The sequence below is a fragment of the Aplysia californica genome, unplaced genomic scaffold, assembly GCF_000002075.1.
Source record: "Aplysia californica isolate F4 #8 unplaced genomic scaffold, AplCal3.0 scaffold00488, whole genome shotgun sequence".
Taxonomy (NCBI): Eukaryota; Metazoa; Mollusca; class Gastropoda; order Aplysiida; family Aplysiidae; genus Aplysia; species Aplysia californica.
The window spans coordinates 196,998-218,422 of NW_004797758.1; the positions used below are offsets into that span (position 1 = coordinate 196,998).

The 21,425-nt window shown below is 37.0% G+C and overlaps 1 protein-coding gene across 1 annotated transcript; it reads left to right on the forward strand.

The window, feature by feature from the left end:
• Positions 1–589: 589 nt before the first annotated feature.
• On the forward strand, positions 590–21,391 carry LOC101860679 (ethanolamine-phosphate cytidylyltransferase; the record flags this gene model as incomplete). The annotated part of the gene is given in 15 exon segments (XM_005105724.3): positions 590–632; positions 1,267–1,312; positions 2,035–2,120; positions 2,683–2,758; positions 4,793–4,859; positions 5,828–5,875; positions 6,386–6,464; positions 7,626–7,640; positions 13,969–14,107; positions 15,273–15,349; positions 15,962–16,039; positions 16,693–16,758; positions 17,215–17,280; positions 18,816–18,904; positions 20,129–21,391. Coding segments are annotated over 15 exon segments (1,069 nt in total), but the record flags the coding sequence as incomplete, so codon positions are not given.
• Between the last annotated feature and the right edge of the window lie 34 nt (positions 21,392–21,425).

The window sequence follows — 21,425 nt, forward strand, 5'->3', positions numbered from 1 at the left end:
AGATTTTTAAAAGTTCAATTTTCAATATTAGCCACATGTATTATACCCGGAAACAAAGGGGAAATAAGGACCTATCTCAACATGCTACTAAAAACGATCATTCTTCAGCCTAAGATTTCAGATTTATTACAAAAGTAGGTGTGGTTTTGAAGCCGGAAGTGGAGAGCTGTGAAACATGGCTCACGATCCAGGGCTATGGGTAACACGAGATAGAGATGATTTGGACAAGGCAGGGGGACCCATGTTCTTGGCAGTGGATTGCTATTTTCACACATTGGGTGCACATTATTACTTGCATGCTGTCAATGTGTTCAATTCAGTTTGATCACAGACATTGCCCTTGTTATTTGACGCTTGCTATAAGCTCTGTATTCCTTGTCTGCAACACAGATGAAAGCAAAGTGTATCATGTACAAATATTATGACTGTAAAATGGAGGTTTTGTCCTTCTGGAGGAAACAGAACTTCAGTTTTTATAAAATCCAAGCTGCTGTGGGATTGAAATGGCTCAAGGAATTGTTTTTATAATGACACTATTTTCCAATATCATTCCAGTGAAGGTATTCTTTCTTTCTTCTTCTTCTCACAGCTTTGACATGGTGCATTTTGGACACGCAAATGCTTTGCGACAGGTAAGTTTTGAGTTAAGGTTAAGATTGTTATATTATAACCAATTCCTAAAGTCTGCCATATGATCATTGATGTCTGTGTGGTTTGAGAAAAGTTATACAATTTTTAAATGGTCTTTTACATACTCAATTTGTTTATTGTAAGTAGCCTATTTAGAGGGAATACGTATGTAAATGTATGATAATGATACACAGAACAGAATTTCTTGATTCAGCACAGATAACCTCATGTTGAAATTGAAAATGATAATATTGTTGTAATAAAAGTCAGGAAATGTTATATTTTAGAACCGATTTCTTTTAACGTTTCTAATTCTGATTTTTAAACTATTGAGAAGTTTATTTCAAATGCTCTGTCATACGTCAATTTTCAGAATGGCATAGGCTGGAGTGTTACACGAAGCAGATATTTTTGTTTACTTGATCGATGTGGAAAAAAGTGTGCTAAAGTTAAAGTAAGGCTTTGCTCGTACATATAACATTAAAGATGATTCAGTATCCGAGATGGCAACACATTTGTGTTAATTGTTGTGTAAGGGTAGGATAACTGTTGATTTTGATTTTGTTGAGTAAAGTTGTAAGTTGGACAAGGCACATTGAATGAAGAGCATTCTCAAATCTTTGCTAATGTTTACAGGGCAAAGAATTCGGAGACAAACTCTTGGTAGGAGTTCATTCAGATGGTGAGTTTGTTGTATGATTCCCCCCCCCCAATTTTTTTTTCTTCACTCATTGCTCATATGTGTTTGATGTTGCTGCAGTTTTTAATTGACACTGAGACCATTATTATCTGTATACCCGTGATTAGTATGCTGGTATTATGTTTTCATTTTTGTTTTCCAATTTTATTTTCATTTTCTGTGTTTCCGTACCAATTTTATTGTGACTACTACATCTGTTGTCGTTGTCTTTATGTTTTACAAAAGCATGTGCTGCTTTTCAGACTTCAGAAAATCAGGTTTTTAACGTTAACTGAACCCCCCCTCCAGAGCTACAACCTTCCCAACTAGTGAGTGTAGTAGTTGCTATTTTAAAAAAGACAACATATTTTCCAGTTAAAGCCACTTTTGATCTCATTACAACTTTAGTGATAATGGTGTGTTTAATTGTGGATCAAGGGCTTGTCCTCTCAGCCCATGCCCTTATCTCTGTCAGAAAAAAAGAGTTCTTTATTTTTACATTTATGTGGACGTTTTAGTTTACTAATTGCTCGTGCGCTCATATGACCTTAGCAGTTGCGAGCGCCGTAAAACCTTATACTATACATACTAATTGCTCTTGTCTTCAGCTGCTGTTACTAATATCCTCATATTCTTTGTTCCTAATCTATTGTAGTAAAAAAAGGTTTTGAACAGGCTACATTGTGTCACAGTGATAAGATGCGCCACTTTTTTCTTTGCTTCAGCTGAAGTGAGCAAGCACAAAGGCCCACCCGTGTACTCAGATGAGGAGCGTTACAAGATGGTTAGGGCTATCAAATGGGTGGATGAGGTAAGTACTTCTGTTTGACATGGAAAGTAATGACATTGTAACGATTTTGAAAATGACTACGAATTTATACTCCCCATTGGTTATTCTACACTGTTGTCCAAGCCAGTGTCCTTACAAATGATATTGCAATGCCATGCTTCATGTGTAAATTCCAAAAGAAAGTGAAACTTTGAATTTTTTTTTTTTTAAATTGTGAAAAGAGTTCAAACACAGAGATATTTCCTCTTTAGTATGCCGTCCTTAAAATAAAAAATACCTGGGAAAAGATCTACTTTATAGTTAAGAAATCCTTTTAAAACATTTATTTACAATCAAATTTTTTTTAGACTTGCCCAATGTCAAGGAGAAAAGTAGTTGCCTTAGACAGGTGGATGTCTTAGACAGTGTTGGTGTAATGTAAAAACTACACAAGGGAGAAAATGGGAAGTGGTGATTGTCTTATACAAGTGACCGTTAGAGCAGGATTGACTATATTTTTAAAAAACGCAAACAATAATCCTTATTACCAATTTGGCTGTAGGTTTATGAAACTGTTCCTGACATTAGCCTGTGTTCATTTCAGGTGGTTGAAGATGCACCGTATGTGACAACTCTAGAGACTTTGGATGAATATGGCTGTGACTTCTGTGTGCATGGAGGTAGGAACACGTTGAAAGTACACTGTAACGGTGCAGTGTGTGGGCTTTGTGTTTATTCAAACAGTGGTTCCCCAATCTTCCGTATTTTAACGGAAATTCATACTTTCTGAGTGTTCCATTCTTGCTCACCAATCATGATCAACTTCATCCGTAAAAAAGTGTGATTGCTTATGGCTATTGAAATTCCATGGCAAAGGATCTTTACTCGCCTTTTGTATGGTCTTGTATAAGTTATGGATATTTGCGGTAACTCTCTCGGAAAAGGGTTAATGTTGTAGAAACCTGCCAGATTGCACATTTCCTGCAATCAGCCTTCATCCCGTTATGCATTCATTGCAGGTTGGTCGACAATACATTTTTGCCTGCAAATTGATGAAAATCTGGTTATCCATGATAGCAAGGGTTTTGTGCCAATTTCCTCCTTTCTTTCATTCTTTCTGTCTATCTTCGGATTGTTGCCACCACTGGAAAATCCGTGCGTTGATCAAGTCCATTGACTTATGATTTTGACAGAAAATCACTGTCAGAAAGAAACTTTTTTGGCAAATTTGTCTAGATCTAGAACAATTCTAGAGTGTGATGATTCTACAGGAGCATAAGGGCTGTGGTGAAGGAAATGTATGTTAAAACTTACTAAAATCAAGAATGATTCCAAGTGGTATTCCCAGGTTGAGACATTCAGCATTCGAACGTTAGAATGGAGGAAAATTAGTGTATACGCTGGGTAACTAATTGAATTATAAATTATAGTGCTTAGCAATGGCAAGGGGAACCTGCTTTTAAACATTGCCAGCAATGGAAAGATTTGCAGGTGGAGAAATCAAACAAGACAAAATCTTGGTGAAAAAAATAGGTGTTTTTGGTTGTTGGCAATCTCTTCAAACAGGCTCCCAAGTGCCGTTTTTAACCTTGTCCGTACGTCATGTTTTACTATCGTATCCATACGACGTGGGGAACTCTGTGCCACCACTTTCCAAAGAGGAAATTTGCTAGTTAATCCAATCTGTATGCTTTGCATAGAAGTCTGTCAAAATAATTTTTTGAGAAATACTCAGTGCTTCCAGTCTTCCGCAATTTTGCGGATTTCCGCATATTACCAGAATTCCGCAAATGGAAAAATTTGCGTGAAAATTTGTGCCAAAAAAAAAAAGGAAAAATAATTTTTTAAAAATAATGCAAAATAAAAAATGTCTGTAATTACTAATAGTCAACAATAGTCTACCCATACAAGAAGTGCTCTTTTATCTGTAAACAAGAGGAAGAAATAACGATTGTGGTTCAATAGATCTTGGGCCTGCCAAGAAAAGAAAACTCGGATGAGAGCCTGGCTATTTTTTTATCAGACTTGTCAATGTTGTTGTGGATTTAAGTTGAATATATGTTGTCAAGTTATTTAGATCTAGATCTAGCTGTTATACTATTATTATAAGGATTCTACACATTTTGGTGCAAACTAACACAAGTAGAAAAAAGTTGAACATTAACTGTCAAGTTTTATAGATCTAGCTGTTATTCTACTGTTGTGGATGTACAGTATCGGTACAAGTGAGAAAGCATGGCTTTGGATTTGGATTTATATGGATTAACACAAGCAGAAAATTATGTATGCAAGGTCTCAAACATAAGGACGCTGTCCCCCTTTAACCCGTTGCCCTGGACCCTAAAATCCTTGAACAGTGACATCAGCTGCTGGAAGCTCTGAATACTGAAAGTTTCAAAGAGATTTTCGAACTAGAAGTATTCTAAAATGTGAAGAATTTACCCCGGGGGTACAAAATAATCCCAGGGCGTATGGATAGGGTTAACCCTCTAAAAGCACTCAATTTCTTTTTTTCGGGGGCGGACCCCCTGGACCCTGTTGAGGGCCTATGCGCCATCCAGACCCCTGGCAGAATTTTCCTTACTTTTCAGCTTCAGCTAATGGAAACACTGATCAAATGAAACTATGCGACACATATGTTGGGTTTTTGCTCTCTGTTTCCTCTTTCTGTTTTTTTTGCATGTAAAACAGAAATTTATTTATAATGTTCACAGATGACATCACAACAACAGCTGATGGACAAGACACTTATCATCTCGTCAAGGATGCTGAGAGATACAAGTAATTTGAGCTTTTTTTCAGATGTGACATAATTTAAAACTCAAACATGAAGACTAATTAAAGCCGTTATTTGAGGATAAAAGGGGGAGAGGGGATATGATTAATGTCATGTCCCGCATGTGTGACCTTATGACTAAGACTGGTAATAGTAGGAGTATGTGCTGTTTGATCTGAGATCAACAGTTAATGTGATTGATTGTAAAATGATTGGCCCCCGTCAATACAAATTTGATCATTAAGGAGGTAGGCTCCTTAATCCAAGCCGGCCAGGGCCCACTGGAGATATAGTGAAATAGTTTCCCACTAGACAGAGATACCCAATAAAGTTAATCTCCCCCATGGTGAATCAATCTGGTGTCTTCTGTACAGTTGATGTGCTTAATGTTTTAGTCAGATAAAAATTTTGTAAAAGATTTTTTAAAGTTTGTCACAGATGATGACATTCCTGTGTCCTTAATGACCTTGGTATGCGCACCTCGCGACCTCAGGGCTTTCTTGTCCTATCTCCTTTTATTTTAACATTGAAAATGTGACATCTTTTTTCCACTCTTTGCTGTGAACTGTTTTCACTGTTATTAAAAATAGAGATATGACAAGAAAGCAGAGAGGCGGCGAGGTGGCGACCTCTGTATATCTAATGTTTAGAGTCGCTCATAAAAGAGAAATAATTCAATGTGTGTAGCACAATCGGACCTGCGCTATAAGCCACCTGTATGAGATAATCACCTGTTCAAACAGCCACTTTCTATTTCCCCCTTGCATATTTTTTAAACATTAAAATGAGATGGCCACCTGTCGAAGTTAACTACTTTGCTCCTCGACTATGTGTGGCCCTCTTAGACAATTTGACTGTATTTTGATTTGTTTAAGAAGCTATTGATCTTTTTGATGCAGTTGAATTTGACCAGGTATCTTGCCATCAGGTGAATGTTTTTTCATTGTCTTACCATGTTTACTTTTATTTTCAGAGAGTGCAAAAGGACAGCAGGGGTATCCACCACAGATTTGGTCGGAAGGTAAAACTTGTTTTTAAAAAGTTTAATTTATCCCTTTATCTTTTCTTACTTGCATTTTGTGTCTTATTTGATGAGATGCTTGTTATTATACAATGGGCTTGCTTGCTTTGTGTGCTCTGATGTGTAAAACACTGAATGGACAGAAGCAGTAAAGAATATTGTGAGAGGAGGCATAATTCATAAAATTACTTTGGGGTTCTTGCCATACAAACATTCTGCACGTTTCATGATTTAGAGAAAAACTGAAAAAACCCACAATTAATGCTGTAAAATGCTGAATGGCTTGATAAAATCACAAAAAGGTTGCATTTAAAGCCTCATCACAAGAAATTTACTTTGGACATTTCTGGCAAAGACCCTTGTTCAACAAACCCACACTTGTGTAGTCCCTAAGAACACACACACATAAAAAAAACACCCAACCACATTCCTCCTCACCCCCAGGTTTGTTTGAGTAAAGAGAAGCATGTCAGTGTAGTAATGGACCTTGTCTTAAAATGTATTCTGCAGAATGTTGTTAATGACCAAGACTCACCATCAGCGGGACGAGGGCTCTGTGGACTCCCAGCACGTGGGAGCAATCAGCAAGGTCAGTTGAGTTCAATGTCAAATGGTATAGATGAAAATGCTTGTCTCTGTGCCGCACTGTGCCGTACCTTTCGTCTTCCTGCATTGGGCATGCCTGTGATTGAAATGCATGTGATCGTTCCCCGCACTGTGTGCCTCTGTGTCTGGCTTGTATTTACATTTACGTGGACATGTTGCGGTGAGCGAAATAAAGCGATGCATTCAAAGTTACGTGCGTAGCTGGACCTGAACTTTAGTGTTCTTATGCTTTCATTCTTCATACACAGGTTCACATAGAATCTCAAAGAGGAATATGTTATACATGAAATATATTTCACTCTAGTTGTTTTCCAGGATCGTTTTCCGTCTCGTGTTGCTCATTTAGAGTTGAAATTTATGTTCCCATCATCTTGGTAATGAATTTGGAGTAGTGTTGAACACACACATACTTGCAAAATTCTTTTTTTCCCACTGCTTTTCTAGTTGACCTCTTGCATTCAAAGACAAGTATATGAATGCGTGGTGCATGCATGCGCGCGTGCGCGCTCACACACACACACACACACACACACACACACACACACACACACACACACACACACACACACACACACACACACACACACACATACATACACACACACTTAAGCACACACATACACACACACACACTCTCTCTCTCTTTCTCTCTCTCTGTCTCTCTCTCTCTCTCTCTGTCTCTCTCTCTCTCTCTCTCTCTCTCTCTCTCTCTCTCTCTCTCTCTCTCTCTCTCTCTCCCCCCAAACACAACATGTGAGTCCTTCCAAATGCAAACACACTCACACACTTACATGCTCACTCAATGTACAATATTTAAAGCAGACCATCACTCCGACCCATTCACTATTGTTCACTTGCATGTTACAGCGTCACTCTATTATCATGTAGAGAATTGGTCGTACCTTGCATGAGCGTGCGCCCCCCCCCCCCCCCTCCCCCTCCTCACATGTGCCATCTGCATGTTTTCTATAATTGATTCCCTCTCTACGGTTGAACTGTCTGAACTTGTGCTTTGAAAATTGTTGCTGTTCATTTTGAAATGATTGTCTAATCGTGTATTTATTTCTAGTTTTCATTCATTCATATACTGATGAAAGCTCATGTGTTGGGGGGTAATTTTTGGCTTTCACATTGTGGATTTCAGATGTTTACTGGAGAAGTGAGTGTTAGCCGACTTTGTGTGATGACCTCTGTTTTGTCGTGGTGATGTTTTCCTTTCTCCTTTGACCTTGTTGGTTTGAAGTGAAGTGGGTTTTTTGTTTTTTTCCAACTGTGACATCCTCACCATCACTTAACGCACAAGAAGTATGTTAAAGCTGTTATTGTCCTTCCCAGCGTTCTACTGGGTGACAAATGTAGGCTGTTTAGTCGGTCTAATATATATAATTTAACTTTGGATTTGTGACATTTCAAGCAGTGATCTATAAATTCAAAGCTGCCCCACACTGCTTCTGTTTAAAATTAGGGTAGATAGAGGAACGTTTGAGTGAAGTGGAGAGACTGTTAGTCTGACTTGTTTTTATTATAGAAATTCTTTTTCTCTTTTTGAATTTGTGATTTTAGTTGAATTTTTTTTCTCCTTTATTTCCCCTTTCCCTTTTCGGGTAACTGGTATATATCATAGGGAAAATTCAACATATAATCAAACAGTGTCTATTATTTTTCCTCTGTACTTAATTTTACTTTTTGTTCTTGAATTTGTGGGCTTTTGAAGTTGTCTCTAGATTAAAATCAAGTGTTATGTCGTTTTCTGGAAATGTTTTTACAGCGTGTGATTAATCTTTGAACCCAGTACAATTCACATGCAGCAGTTTTGTAAACAAATATAAAAACAAGAGGGAAAATTTGTACAAATCTTTGTCTTAATTTGAAGCCAAGGTACAAGTTCAGTAAATGATGTCTGTGTTTTTTCTTATGCAGTCCATGGCATTTAAAAGATATGTCACTTTGAGATTTTTGTCTGGCACTCACAACCAAAGGCGGGAAAATATGTTGAACTTGCTGTGTTGATGTGATAGAAGCTACTAAAATATTCTAGGTGAGGTTTATGATTTCTCCTTCTCGCAAGGAAAGTGGGTGTCAGGACATTAGAATGATCAGAAGGAACAGGTTGATTAGGTGTTTGGTTTTGTTGAAGTGAATATTGTTGTGTATAAGCAATGGGATGTTTTGTTTGGGAGAAAAGTGCTATTATTACATAGCATAGTATGAGTGTGCTGTAATGAGTTTTAAGTGAATAAAGCTCTGGTATTATGTGGAACACCTATATGTAATTGACTGAATAACAAAGCACCAATAAATTGACTGAATGACAAAGCACCAATACTACTTATTTCTTACAAACATAAATTACTGACTGAGCGTAAAAAAGCACCAGTGTTACATAATAATATATTTAATTTTCTCTTGAGAAAAGCTCTTATCATTCTTTTGCCAGAAAAATGAGTCACCCAAATGTTTTTTGCTCACCCCGTAAAGCAGGGTCGAATAGTGTTACTCATTTTCCTTGCTAAAATGATCTTGAACCGTGAAATGAACCCCACCCCTCCCAGTTAGCTATGCCAGTATACCATGGGTCAGCTAGTTTTGTGCTTTCCTGAGCTTATTGTGTGGTGTGTGCACCAAGTTCTATGAGTCTTTCAGTTCCTTTTGGGAATTGAATAGACCAGAATTTTTGTCTTTCCAATGGCTTTTTTTTTGCCTGGTCTGTCAATATCTACATGCATCTTAAATTTCAGAAAAACAGAAAGTTTCCTGGTGCTTTTCTGTTTGCTCCCTCTCCCCTCTTTCAATTTATCACTTTATCCGCTTCCCTTGATGATAAGTGGTCCTGTTAAGTTTCCTCCTTTTTACCTTTTCATAATCCAACCCCTGTATTCATGCAGTCTCTTATAAACAGCCCATACAGTTGAAAGACTGTGAATTATAGACTTAACTATGAAGCAGGTGAACTTAAGTAAATGGAAGAATGATATATTATGTCTACCAGTGTCTGTGGTGTAGCGGTAAGGTACTTCACTGTCGCATGCAAGAGATCCGAATTCGATTCCAGAGTGGGCAGGAACATTTTTATCAAGTATCCCAATCTTTTTCCTGGAATTTATCCTTTTCAGCCAAGTTTGACCCTGACAAGCAGGGTGGGAATCCTGCCTCGTAAATTGTGCTGATGGGGGTGTAAAAACGCCTACATTACAAAAAGAATATACATATGGCCAGTTTTTTTGTTAATTGCAACTCAAAAGATGATCCTTACATTTTGAGAAAAAGCAAGTTCTGCAAGTGGATCAGTATACATTTTTTTTTAGTTGATACTGGGAAATTGTAATGAAGGTGAACTGTGTATTTGAAAGGATTAAATAGATATGATTCATACTCAGGAAACAAACACGGGTGTGCAGATAGAAGAGGTGACAAAACCTGCTGAGAAGGTAATTTCTGGAATCGTATGATTTTTCTCTTGGACTTGCGCCCAATCCCTTCTTAGGGCAAGTGTTATACATTTTTACTCTCTCAACTGTTTTCTTGCGCTTGATACCTTATCCAGAAAAGTGTGGAACAGTTTTAATCAGTGCTAATTAACTAATCAAATCGAGAATGTTTATTTGTAACGCATTATTCCAATGTACTAGTAGTCCTCAATAGCTTATATTATACCTCTTACGTTATCTTTATAACACATTGAGGATATCATTGTAGAAAAATTTAATACCAGCCTCAGTTACTCATTCAGTGTTTTCAGGGTATATCTTTCTCATGTCTTGTGTTGTTTTTTTCCAGAATGAATTTCATGATTGTAGCCAAGATTTATCGAGACAAAATATAATAGATTGAAATTATTTATTGCTTTACACTTTTAAGGAAAAATTAAAGGAGAGTGGACATCAAGCGGGTGGCTGGAGGGTGCCATAAGAAGTTCTACTTCTTTACTTTCCCTCTGCTGTTTCTGTCTCTCTGTCTTTTTTTTTCTCAGCACTAAATAACCATTATTGTGTTTTGTACTTCTCCTTACTCAACAAACAAGTAGAATTAGACATTGTAGGGTCTAGAGAAGAAGAGTAAACTTTCGTTTAGGTGCTTTCAAATGTTGCGGGTAGGGTGTTCGTCAAATGTGTCTCTGTTGTGAAGTTCCCTGTCGTAGGCTTCTAATAGTTGTGTTTTTGTTTAGTTGGCCAGAAGGCTTTCTGGTGTTGCACACATGGTTTTTAAAATTATTTGTTTTGTTCCTCATCCATTGGAGCAGTGGTGGCACACACTAAAGATTTATTATGGCTGTTCAGTAAATGCTAGAGAAAGGAGTAAATGACTAAATGAGTACTATATAGTTGTGCTGTGAAGGCCGAACCAAGCATTGTCACTTGTGCTTTTCATAAAGAAGATTGAGAGACATCAGCAACAAGGGAAAAACATGTGTGACAAAGTAGAAGTGCAAATATTCTGAGGGAGATAGTGACCTGTTATCATCACACGTGGGCTTTTTGGCAATGCACGTCTTCTGAGCAAGTGGATGGAGGGCGCCTTTGTCAGGTTTTACTTCCTTTCTTTCTCTCTATTGTTTCTGTCTGTCTGTCTGTCTTCCTTTTTCCCAGAAAGCACTAATGTCCATTATTGTATCAAATTGCTTCTCTTTATTCAAACAAACGCGCATGTTCTGAAGATTGTTGTAGATGCTGTGAATACCGTTTTTGCAAAATGTGCAGACACCAGATCTTGGTCCATGCCTATGGTTAGATTCTTTTATTATGATGGCCCATTGCTGGTTAAAATAACCCTCTTAAAACTTAGTTTTTTTCTTGGCTACACAGCAATGTTATTGAAATGGGACACTCATTACGCTAAGGATGTGTCACAGTTTGTTAACTCTTATAACTCAAGGCTCACTTTTCCACACCCGTTCAGTGATCAATGTATTTTGTAAAGTGTGAATGTTTCACCATGTTTAAGAGGATTAGAAGCAAAGTGAATAGTCAGTCCACTTCCTTTTGGATATATGTGTTCCAAGATATTGTGTATTTTCTAAATGAAGATACTTTTGCTGGTTTTGTCATCATATTAAATATAAAAGCTTAGACTAATTCCCAGAGGGCTTGATATTATCATTATATAAACCAACATTTTTGTACCTTTTTTTGTCATCTGGTAACCTGTATGACTTTTATTTTGTGTGTGTCCATATCTCCTTAGTAAGCAGGTTTTTGGAGTACTTTTAGAGTCAGTCGAAACTCGTGATGATTAGTGCCTGATTGTTTTTATATTTTTTATGCTTAAAAATCTATTTTTTTCTGTCTGGGGCTAGTGATTCAGGTTCGGAATCATATCTGTCGTGCTTCTACTTGTCTCTGGATTTACAATTTATTCCAGCTCTCTTTAAACCGATATACTTGGTCTTTGTTGTATAATGTAGTGTAATCCATGCCATTGCAGGCAGAGGACGTGAGTTTGATTCCTAAGTATGGAAGTTGATTTTATAGAGCATCTCCTTTTTTTCTGCTACGATGCTGTATTCCCACTCAGCCTTACTTGGCTCTGTCAGGCATGGTCAAAACAAAGTAGCTGGTCTTCTGTATTATCTTGTTTGTGTCTTTGGGGCCGTTACACATGTACACCATACAGTCAGTAGCAGCGTGTAATTCAGGGAAATGGAGGATCACTGTTGTGTGGACAACATTAAAATCTGATACAAGATTTGGATTCCATGACCCTAGTTCCTTATGAAAACCATATTTGCCTGCCTAAGCCTGAGAATTTCCAAATTTTGTTGACCAGAATCGTTAAATGAGCCTGTACAGACTAGACACGATAGCAAAAAATTAATTAGAAATTGCTGGTATCTGGGTACAATGCAGACTTAACTTTTGAGTTACTCCTTCATTTTGACTCTCTGTATGCCTCACACTCCATATTTCTGGCCCCTGTTATGAAGAGTATTATAATGCATAGCATTGACTTTATTTACTGCAACAAGTACATGACCAAATTCTTTGATATTTAAGAAGTTGATGCTCAATATTGTTGTGGGGGTTTTGTGTCAGACTTAATTTTTTGGCTCTTTAATTTTCTTTCTGTAAATATTGACAAAGTATAGTTAAGTCATATTCTTACAGCATTGTTGGAGTATGTGGTCGAGAGATCACCTGTGTGAGGTTCAAGGGTAGACAGGAAGTATAAAGTAGAATGTAACACAAAAGGCCCGGTTACACGTCAGGATAATTTGTGTCAGATTCGTCATAATATGTCCTTTTTATCAGGCTGTGTAGTCTGTTTAGACGTTCCAATCTATCGTCCTGTTTTCTTTTGATCAGGGAGATTCCTAGTCATTGACTTGACTGCAGATGTGCAACGCACCGGGTGACCTTGATACACAACTTCACCATTGACGATCAAATATATTTATATAAAATTGCTAAAATTTACATAGTAACGCCTCAAATCAGGTTCCCCTCGAGCAACTTTGCTTATTTTGAGACGCTGATTAGGAACATGAAATCAGTTTTTACCTGAGATAATTAAAAAAAAAATTTTGAGCCCTAAGTTTAATCCTGCGCGGCGGCATATTTCAGAGTGTTTCTACATCACAGCGTATCTCCCCCAAATCTGACCGTGATTGCACGAAAAAATATCGAGCAGCACTTGATTTCTCGATCGAGTCTCCAACCATCGTCCAATAGTCCAAACTTTGTACAGTTTTGTGGTTACACCTGACGATTTGTCTCGTGATCAATAGATTGTCCAGTTTTTATACAATTTATTGTTGCGTGTAACCAGGCCAAAAGAGATTTTTTAATTAGCCAAATGTGAACTTTTCTTCTGGCTGACACAGAACACTCACTGTAGAGCATCGGCACTTGCTTGCTTATTAGCTCAGTATCAGTAGAAATTGTCCCTTACATGTTAAGTTCACATATTCCTTCTTCTTATGCTCAAACCAAAATTTCTGTGTTTTATTAACCCGAATGGCGATAAACAGAAAAATATCCCCTTAATGGTTTTTTTGGGAAAACATATTAAACTGGAGTTTATGCCATCACACATTAAGTGTTTATATGAATTTTCTTGCGTTAACTTTAATGTAGATGTGTTTTGTGCCTTTTAGCTCATGATAGTGGTTTTGCTTTTTTTGTTATTCTGTATTATTTTTATTGATATTTTGGTTTTTTGTTTATTATCACTTTAATCATTATTATTTTTGCTTTTATTGATGCCATTAGTAACGTTGTTATTATCATTATTATTCGAATTGCTATTGTTATTATAATAATTAAATAATTACTATTGTTACTATTATTATTATTATTATTGTTATTATTATTTTTGTTGTTAATGTTGTTGTCATTGTTATTATTATAATCATTTTTATTATTATTATTACTATTTTTATTACTATCATTAGTATCATCATCTTTATTTTATGGTTATGTTTACAAGATTACTGTCATCATCTCTATGTATATGAATAATTGAATAATGAACTTTATCCTGTTCCTTTCCAGGGCCCCAGCATGCACAGCCCATGGACGGGCGTGTCTCAGTTCTTGACGACCACCAAGAAAATCATTCAGTTCTCGGAGGGGAGGGAACCCAATCCCGGAGATAAGATTGTCTACGTGGATGGGGCTTTTGACCTTTTCCGTATCCTTTGAAGTTGATCTGATCTTGGAAGAAAGAAAGAGAGAGATGGAGATACACTGTTGTTTTTTTCTTTATCATTTGCCTGCTGATTGGTCAGATCTCAATATTTAGTTTTTGACCACTGAATGGAAGTAACCTTTTCACAATTTTTTTCTCCCTTTTAAAAAAAATGTAGGTGTGGTTTACATCCATTTCAACACAATGTTGATAATTTAGGAGGTGGGCTTAGATTTTGTCTACTGGAGCCAGCCAGGGCCTAGAGGGATACAACATCCCTGCAGAAAGTTGGAGATCTTCGATAAAAATTCTCCTCGTGCAGGAATCGGACTCAGGTCTTCTGCATGAGAATCAGATAAGGAAGCATCTAATTGCTGTACCATAGATGTCGGTCCAGTAACCTTAACTTTTACTTTTACTGAATTATTTACAGAGGCACCAGTCATCATTGTTTAGGCGCTGTTTGATAGTCTTGTGTCTAGTTTTCCTTGTATGTTAATGAGATAATTGTAAGTCACCAGACATGCAAGTCTTGTTTCCTGTGTTGTGTAGCTTGTGGCAGTGTATGTTTGTCTTGGTTTTATAGAACTAATAGAACAAATATTTGTTTTCTGCTGGTGTTTGATGGACCATATTGTCTGATCCTTATATTCTTCTTTGTGGCTGGTTGGAAGGTGCCTCATGTAGGTCTCACTTCTTTTCTTTTCCTTTGTTTCTATCTTGTGTTTTCTCTGCACTAAGTGGCCAGTATCGGGTGCTTGTTCTTCTCATTGCTCAAACTCATAAAAATTCTACTTCTTTTCAGTGTTACTATGCGGATGGAGTTGGAGGGTGCCATTGATAGGTCTTATTTTTTTCTTTCCCTATATTGTTTCTGTCTTGCTTCTTCCCCACACCTAATGACCGTTAATGTGTCGAAGTGCTTCTGTTTACTCGGTGTTACCAAGTTACAATCATCTATTGTTGGCAGAATGGTGACTTTATCATGTTGCATGGTCCTAAACAATTCACCTCAACTCTACTTCGATATTGCGCTGTCAAGTTTTTGTTCCCTTTTTATTCTTATTTCCTGCAAGGTCTACTTTTTGTTCTTTTTATTTTTTGTCTTCTGTCAATGGGTTGTGCAGTTTGTAACCATGTCCCAGTATTGTCCTTGACATTTGTTTAGATGTGGGTCACCTTGACTTCCTGGAGAAAGCTGCTCAGCAAGGTGACTTCCTCATTGTTGGTCTTCACACCGATCCAGTAAGTCCAGTTTGGATGGTGACTCAAATTGCATTGTTCAGAGCTTAATATGTGTATTTGATTGATCCTGATAAAACCTGAAGAATAAATAACATTAGAAAAACGATAACTTTTGTTCCGTAGAAAAGAGAAATTTGATTACAGCAATTGCTCATCATTGATATAGTGACTGCTAGATTGTTACAATGTTCTTTTCACTATCCTGTTTGTTTTTCTGGTCATCTGAGACGGATAGCCCTCTTGGACAGTGTCATAGTATTGAAAAAATGCTAGGGGGGTAGAGGTTGAGAAGTGGTCATTTGTACAGGTGATTGTCTTGGACAGGTGGTAGTAAGAGCAGGCCTGTCTGTAAATGGAAAGTCAAGTAATGATTGCCTCCACTGTAGTCATTGCTCTGAATTTGTAACCCTTTTTGGTTGCCACCTGGACAATATTTTATGTACTGATATAGGGCCAGAGTGGTACGTGCTCCCTCTTCTTTTCACTGATAATTAATGAGAGACTAGTCATTATTTTTCTCATTGTCAAATTTTTTTGTTTTTTTAATAGTTGACAGACAGTGAAAGGAAATAATTTTGTATTGTGCAAAACTTTGTTTGATCCATCTCCCAGGTGGTGAACCGTTACAAGGGCTCCAACTTCCCAATCATGAACCTGCATGAGAGGACGCTCAGTGTTTTGGCTTGCCGGGTGAGTCGAGGAACCTTCCAGGGAAACTTGCAAGACCAGAGCAAATTGCCGCTGTAGTTGCTGTTCAATTAAATTGATAAATGATGCCTAGTAACGTCATTATGTGAAAAACATTTGATATGTTTTTGAAGGTCTTAGGACGGAAGTTCATTTTTGTATAGGGGAAGATATGAATTCTGTTTTCTGGTAACGTTCCTCTGGAACTTGCTGATGCTGAAGAAAACATATGAACTTTCAAGACTGGATTTACTAATAATAATACTGAGAATGAAGCACATTTGGCCATTGGGAAGATATTTTGCTGCAGGTCTACTTTGAATAGCTTGAATTAATTGAATGCAGAAAAGTATAAAAAGGGTTTAGAGGGAAGTCACTTGGCCAATCCCAACCATCTTGACCTGCCATGTGGGTAGAGTCTATTATTTGGGTTTGAAAAGTTGGCAGCTGTGGATGATATAAGATAGGATGAGAGTTATCTTGAAAATTTCTTGCAGTTGCTGAAAGTGGCCTTTAAAAGCTCAGTACTCTTATCATTGCAAATATGTACAAGTTTTTCTCTCTCATTTTTTATTTTTGTTCAAGTTCAAGGTTGCAGGTGCAAATTTATCCATAGGGTAGTAATAATAAACCATTAACTGTATTTATATCCTCAGCATGTGTCAGAAGTGGTCATTGGAGCACCTTACGCTGTCACAAAAGACCTCTTGGAACATTTCAAAGTAAGTGCAAATGGCTTTCTTACCTTGTCACTTCACTAACTAGTATGTCAGAATAAAAGATACAATAAAATTATACTCGAATTAGGCAAATTGTTCTGTCTCAGTTGACAATAGCTTTTGTCTAAATTCTATGTTCTGTGATAATGATGTATGTGGCTTATTGGCCAATATAAGCCAGAAAAATTGTTGCAGTGAGTACATTGAAGAGACACATATATGTCCTTTGCTCAAAGATGTTAAAAAGATGTAGGTTTCACAGATGCATATACAAACACTCTCAAAATATCTTTGGCTGTTGATCTAGGCTAGATGAATGGTTGTTGGTATTAAAGTGGGCCCTTTTTTTTTAGCTTTCCCACTGTGGGATCTACTACCTGGTCACTATAAATTATGTTGTACTTCGGATACGATTACTATTTGATAAATGGTACAAATGCTTTCATCTATTTTCCTCAGGTTGATGTTGTCTGTCATGGCATGACCCCAGTGATGCCCGATGAGGATGGCACTGACCCCTATGCTGTGAGTTGTCAGTTTTAGTAATGTGTTGTTAATGAGTTTTCCTCATATTTGATAGATATTTAATTTACAACTCTTCAGAGAATCACTGCATTTATGGGGTTCCTGTGATATGACCTGTTGAATTCCAAGGACTTCTCAGTTGAATCAAACTAGGTTTGTGAAAAAAATATGGGGTTTCAATATTGAATGCTGCTGTATTGCACCAAGTATTAGGATTTTCATGTCCTCTGTGGGAAGTTGGGAAATCTATACTTATTTATTGTACTATCTCTTTATCTTTGTCCTTTGTAAGAATATTGTTTTTAACCCTTAGAGGCTGACTTATTTTCCCTTATATTTTCCCTCTGTGCTGAATTTATTTGGAAAAAACGCCAGATTTGCACATATGCTTTTTTTTTGCTAATAACTTTTTTATTTGTCAAAATTTTCTAACGAAGGTAGAATAAAAGTTTTAGAATATGGAAAGTTCTTTATAAATATGTGATGCAAAAAGTATTTTGTGAAGTTGTTGTTGTAGTCGTTGTGTTGGAAATAAAAACTGCTGGTTCATTAGATCTAGATCTAGATCTAGAATAGAGTCTAAATGCTTCGTAGGCCTACGTTATATTCCACAAAGTGTTAGCTCTAGCATCAAAATGGGCGGAACATCTTCATCTGAATCTGATGCGACACTATTTTCATGTTTGTCCCGGGTCACAGTCACGAATTTTCCAGCTTCACTGTCACTTGACTTTAACGTGCAACAAAAAACTCTTCGCACCTTGATCGAACCCCGTGACAAGAAAAATGGCGGGCGAAATCATTTTTGCGCAGCCTACCAGCCAGCAGTATAAAAATTAATGCTTCGTTCTTTTCGTACATCATGTTATACTATGCCAATGTCTATCGCGACCGTCGCAATCAGCGTTTTACGGGAGTTCGGGCCATTGGTCGCGATCAGCGCTCTAAGGGTTAACAAAAAAAGGGGGGGGGGGGGTAAACTCTTCTATTCTTTTCTCCAGTCCAGTGTAATGTAATTTCTGTTTAGCTGTCATGTTTCTGATTCTTGAATATTCATTGGGAAATGATTGATGTACTTTGGGTTTTTGTTTTAAAAGATTCAATGGGAAGATAAAAATATGACTGACATTCTCGTTTTTAAATTGTCAGCGCACCATATGTTTTAATATATATATATGGCTTGCTGGTATGGACAGATAATGTGAAAGTGTGATGAATGTATTCCTCATATGATAGCCTTTCATTCCTCTCTTCTTGAGAGGTAGATCATTGAGGAAGGCATGGTGACTGATAAAATTGAGGTTGTTTTTAAAGTGCAAAGTTTTCCCAATAGATATTTCTTCTTGTACTGATAAAAAAAAAGAATTGCTTTCTTGCGGTTTCTGGTTGAATTTTATTTGATGCCATTTGTATTTTTTCAATGGAGTTCACAAGTACCAGTAGTCTTGCTGTTCATATTTATTTTGTTTTGAAACATGTAAATTCTTTGCCTTCCAACTTCTCAAATTAAATGAAAAGTTATTGTGATTTCTTAGGAGGCTAAGCTTCAGGGCAAGTTTGTGGCCATTGACAGCAAGAACAAGTTGACCACTAAAACGATTATCGAGAGAATCATCACACACAGGTAAGAATGTGTTAGAAAAGGAGATAAGAGTTGTGATAAGCTTCAATTTCGAGTCTGCCCAAGGCTATTTTCATAACTATTTTACGCATTCCTGGTGAATGCTGGGTTCAAACGGACTCTGCCAAACTGATTTTTTCCCTCATGTTTTGTGTTGTGTGGTGGAGGCTTAAGCATGTGCTTTCTGCACCGTGGCCACTAGATGTATTGATATGAAACTTTTAAGAGAGAAAAGTACTGAATCATTTGTTTCATAGTTATTTAGTGGTATGTACAGTTCACCCATTTCTGTCTGGATCAACCAAAGTCGCCCGCTGCAGGAACCCTCCTTTACACCTAGATTGGCTATTGTTGCCCGATAGCTTTGTGCTCGTGACCAGAGACAATCAGGATTTTCCAGTAACAAATGATAAAAATAATCTCATTCGAGTGATGTCAGGTTGACTTTCAGTTTGGAGAGATTTTTGGTTTTTTCAAGATAGTTTTGGATTTTTTCCAGATAGTTTTGGATTTGCTGTTGGGCGCTAGGAAAAAAAATTGCTGCTTTTAGTACAGTGTCTGAAGCTTTCTTTCTGCAACTACTTGAACTTTTTTCTCCAGAGTCAAGCTGGATGGATATATATAGATATTATTGATCTCTTCCGTAATGGTGAATTTTATGGTTATCATAACAATGAAGGGGATTATTAAGTAAATCAAGGGCTAATGCGTGGTCAGATTAAAAAATTGGACGCTGATGAAGATTCAGAGCTAGATTTTGTTTTTGTGTCTCACATAATGCGTGGTCGGATTGAAAAATTTGACACTGATGAAGATTTAGACCTAGATTTTGTTTTTGAGTCAGACAGCAAGGATGAAGGAAAAGATGAAGATTGAACTAGAACTGATCAATAGTATGTCTTTATTAAAACTTTACTCTTTAATCTAGATTTTGGAGTTTATTTTCTGTTTTTTTCATGTGTTGTTGCTTTTGTGGACAATTATTCGAAAATGTTTGATTTATACAGAACTATGCATCTTCTCTGAGGGTGAAGGGGTAATTTTCCAAACAGGGCCTTGGGTGGGATTGAGTTAAATTTAGAATCTTGCTTTGGAATCCATTACATTATTGTAATTGTACAGTTTTCATGTATATTTGAACTGTGAATTTCATGATTGAAGTTTAAGACTGCTTGTGTGAGTACATTAAACAGGTTGTCAGTTTGTGTTTGTGTTTTGCACTTGCAGGCTTGAGTTTGAGGAACGCAATAAGAAGAAGGAAGAGAAGGAGATGAAGATCATGGAGCACTTAAAAAATGCCCAGAAGACCAAGACTGGCTAGATGAGTTCATCATGGCAGTTCTGCAGAGAGAGAACGGATGAGACTTAAGTGTCACTGTCATCTTCTGTGACTGTGGACTACCTCTAAAATGGTGGGCTTGGAGTTGTTACCGTAATGTCAACTTTACATTTTACTTGTACCAGTTGAATTGGTAAATGATTAAATGAGCTGAGGGATTTTTCCAATGGTACCTTGTTATGAAGTATACCAACATTTCTTCACAATGTACATATGTTATTGTATGCTGCTCAAACTGTGATAAATTCATACAAAATACCAGGGTTATTGTCCCCCCCTGTGGTTCTGGTATGTCTTATCTCATAAAAAAGTTTCCATTGTGGTAATCATTAACCCCTCAGACAGTTATGAAGGAAGTCACCAGAGGTAGACACCAACAGAGGATGACTATGATGTTTTCTCTTGTAGTTAGCATCTATTTATTTTACAATTTTCCTTAAGCTTTCCCCCTACCCAAAATTTCAGTTCCTATCCCTTTCTGAGGATCTGAGTTCAATCCTAGTATGTCTTCGTGTACCTGCAGACATGACTTGGTGTCTCTTTGAATTAAAAGTGTCTATATAGATGGATGTAAATAGCAGAAGGCTTGTGACCTGCCTGTTATAGACATTCAGAATTCTAGTGTATATATTATGTATACTCATGTAATTTTTATACACACAGGACATAATATATTATCTTTTAAATTAACTGTAATTACTTGAATAAGATGTTTGGAATTTTACATGATCACATATTATATGCTTTAAAAGCATGCTGGGATAAAATGATAGGGATAATATTATTATCAAGATGCTTTGGAAGAAAAAATGATCCAGTGTAGATGAAGGTACATGGGGAATGATAAATAAATTTGGGAAAGTGATGTGTGTGTGAGAGAGAGAAAGGATCAGAGGGAAGTCAAAAAAAAGAAAAAAAAAGAAAAAAGGAACAGTGTGAAAGATGTACTAAGAGCTGATAACACACAAAACAATTTCAGACAAAGAAGAGCAGATTGGCTGAATACTTAACACATTACACCCTAAGGGCCTGGATGGGAAGTCTATTCCTAGATCCTAAACAAGGGGACGGAACCCACCTCCCGTGAATACAAGCGTTTACAAAACACATTTCAAAACTACTTAAACAAATTCCAAAAATCCTGAACAAATGAAAGTTAAAAAGAAAAATGAATGTAGTTTCAGA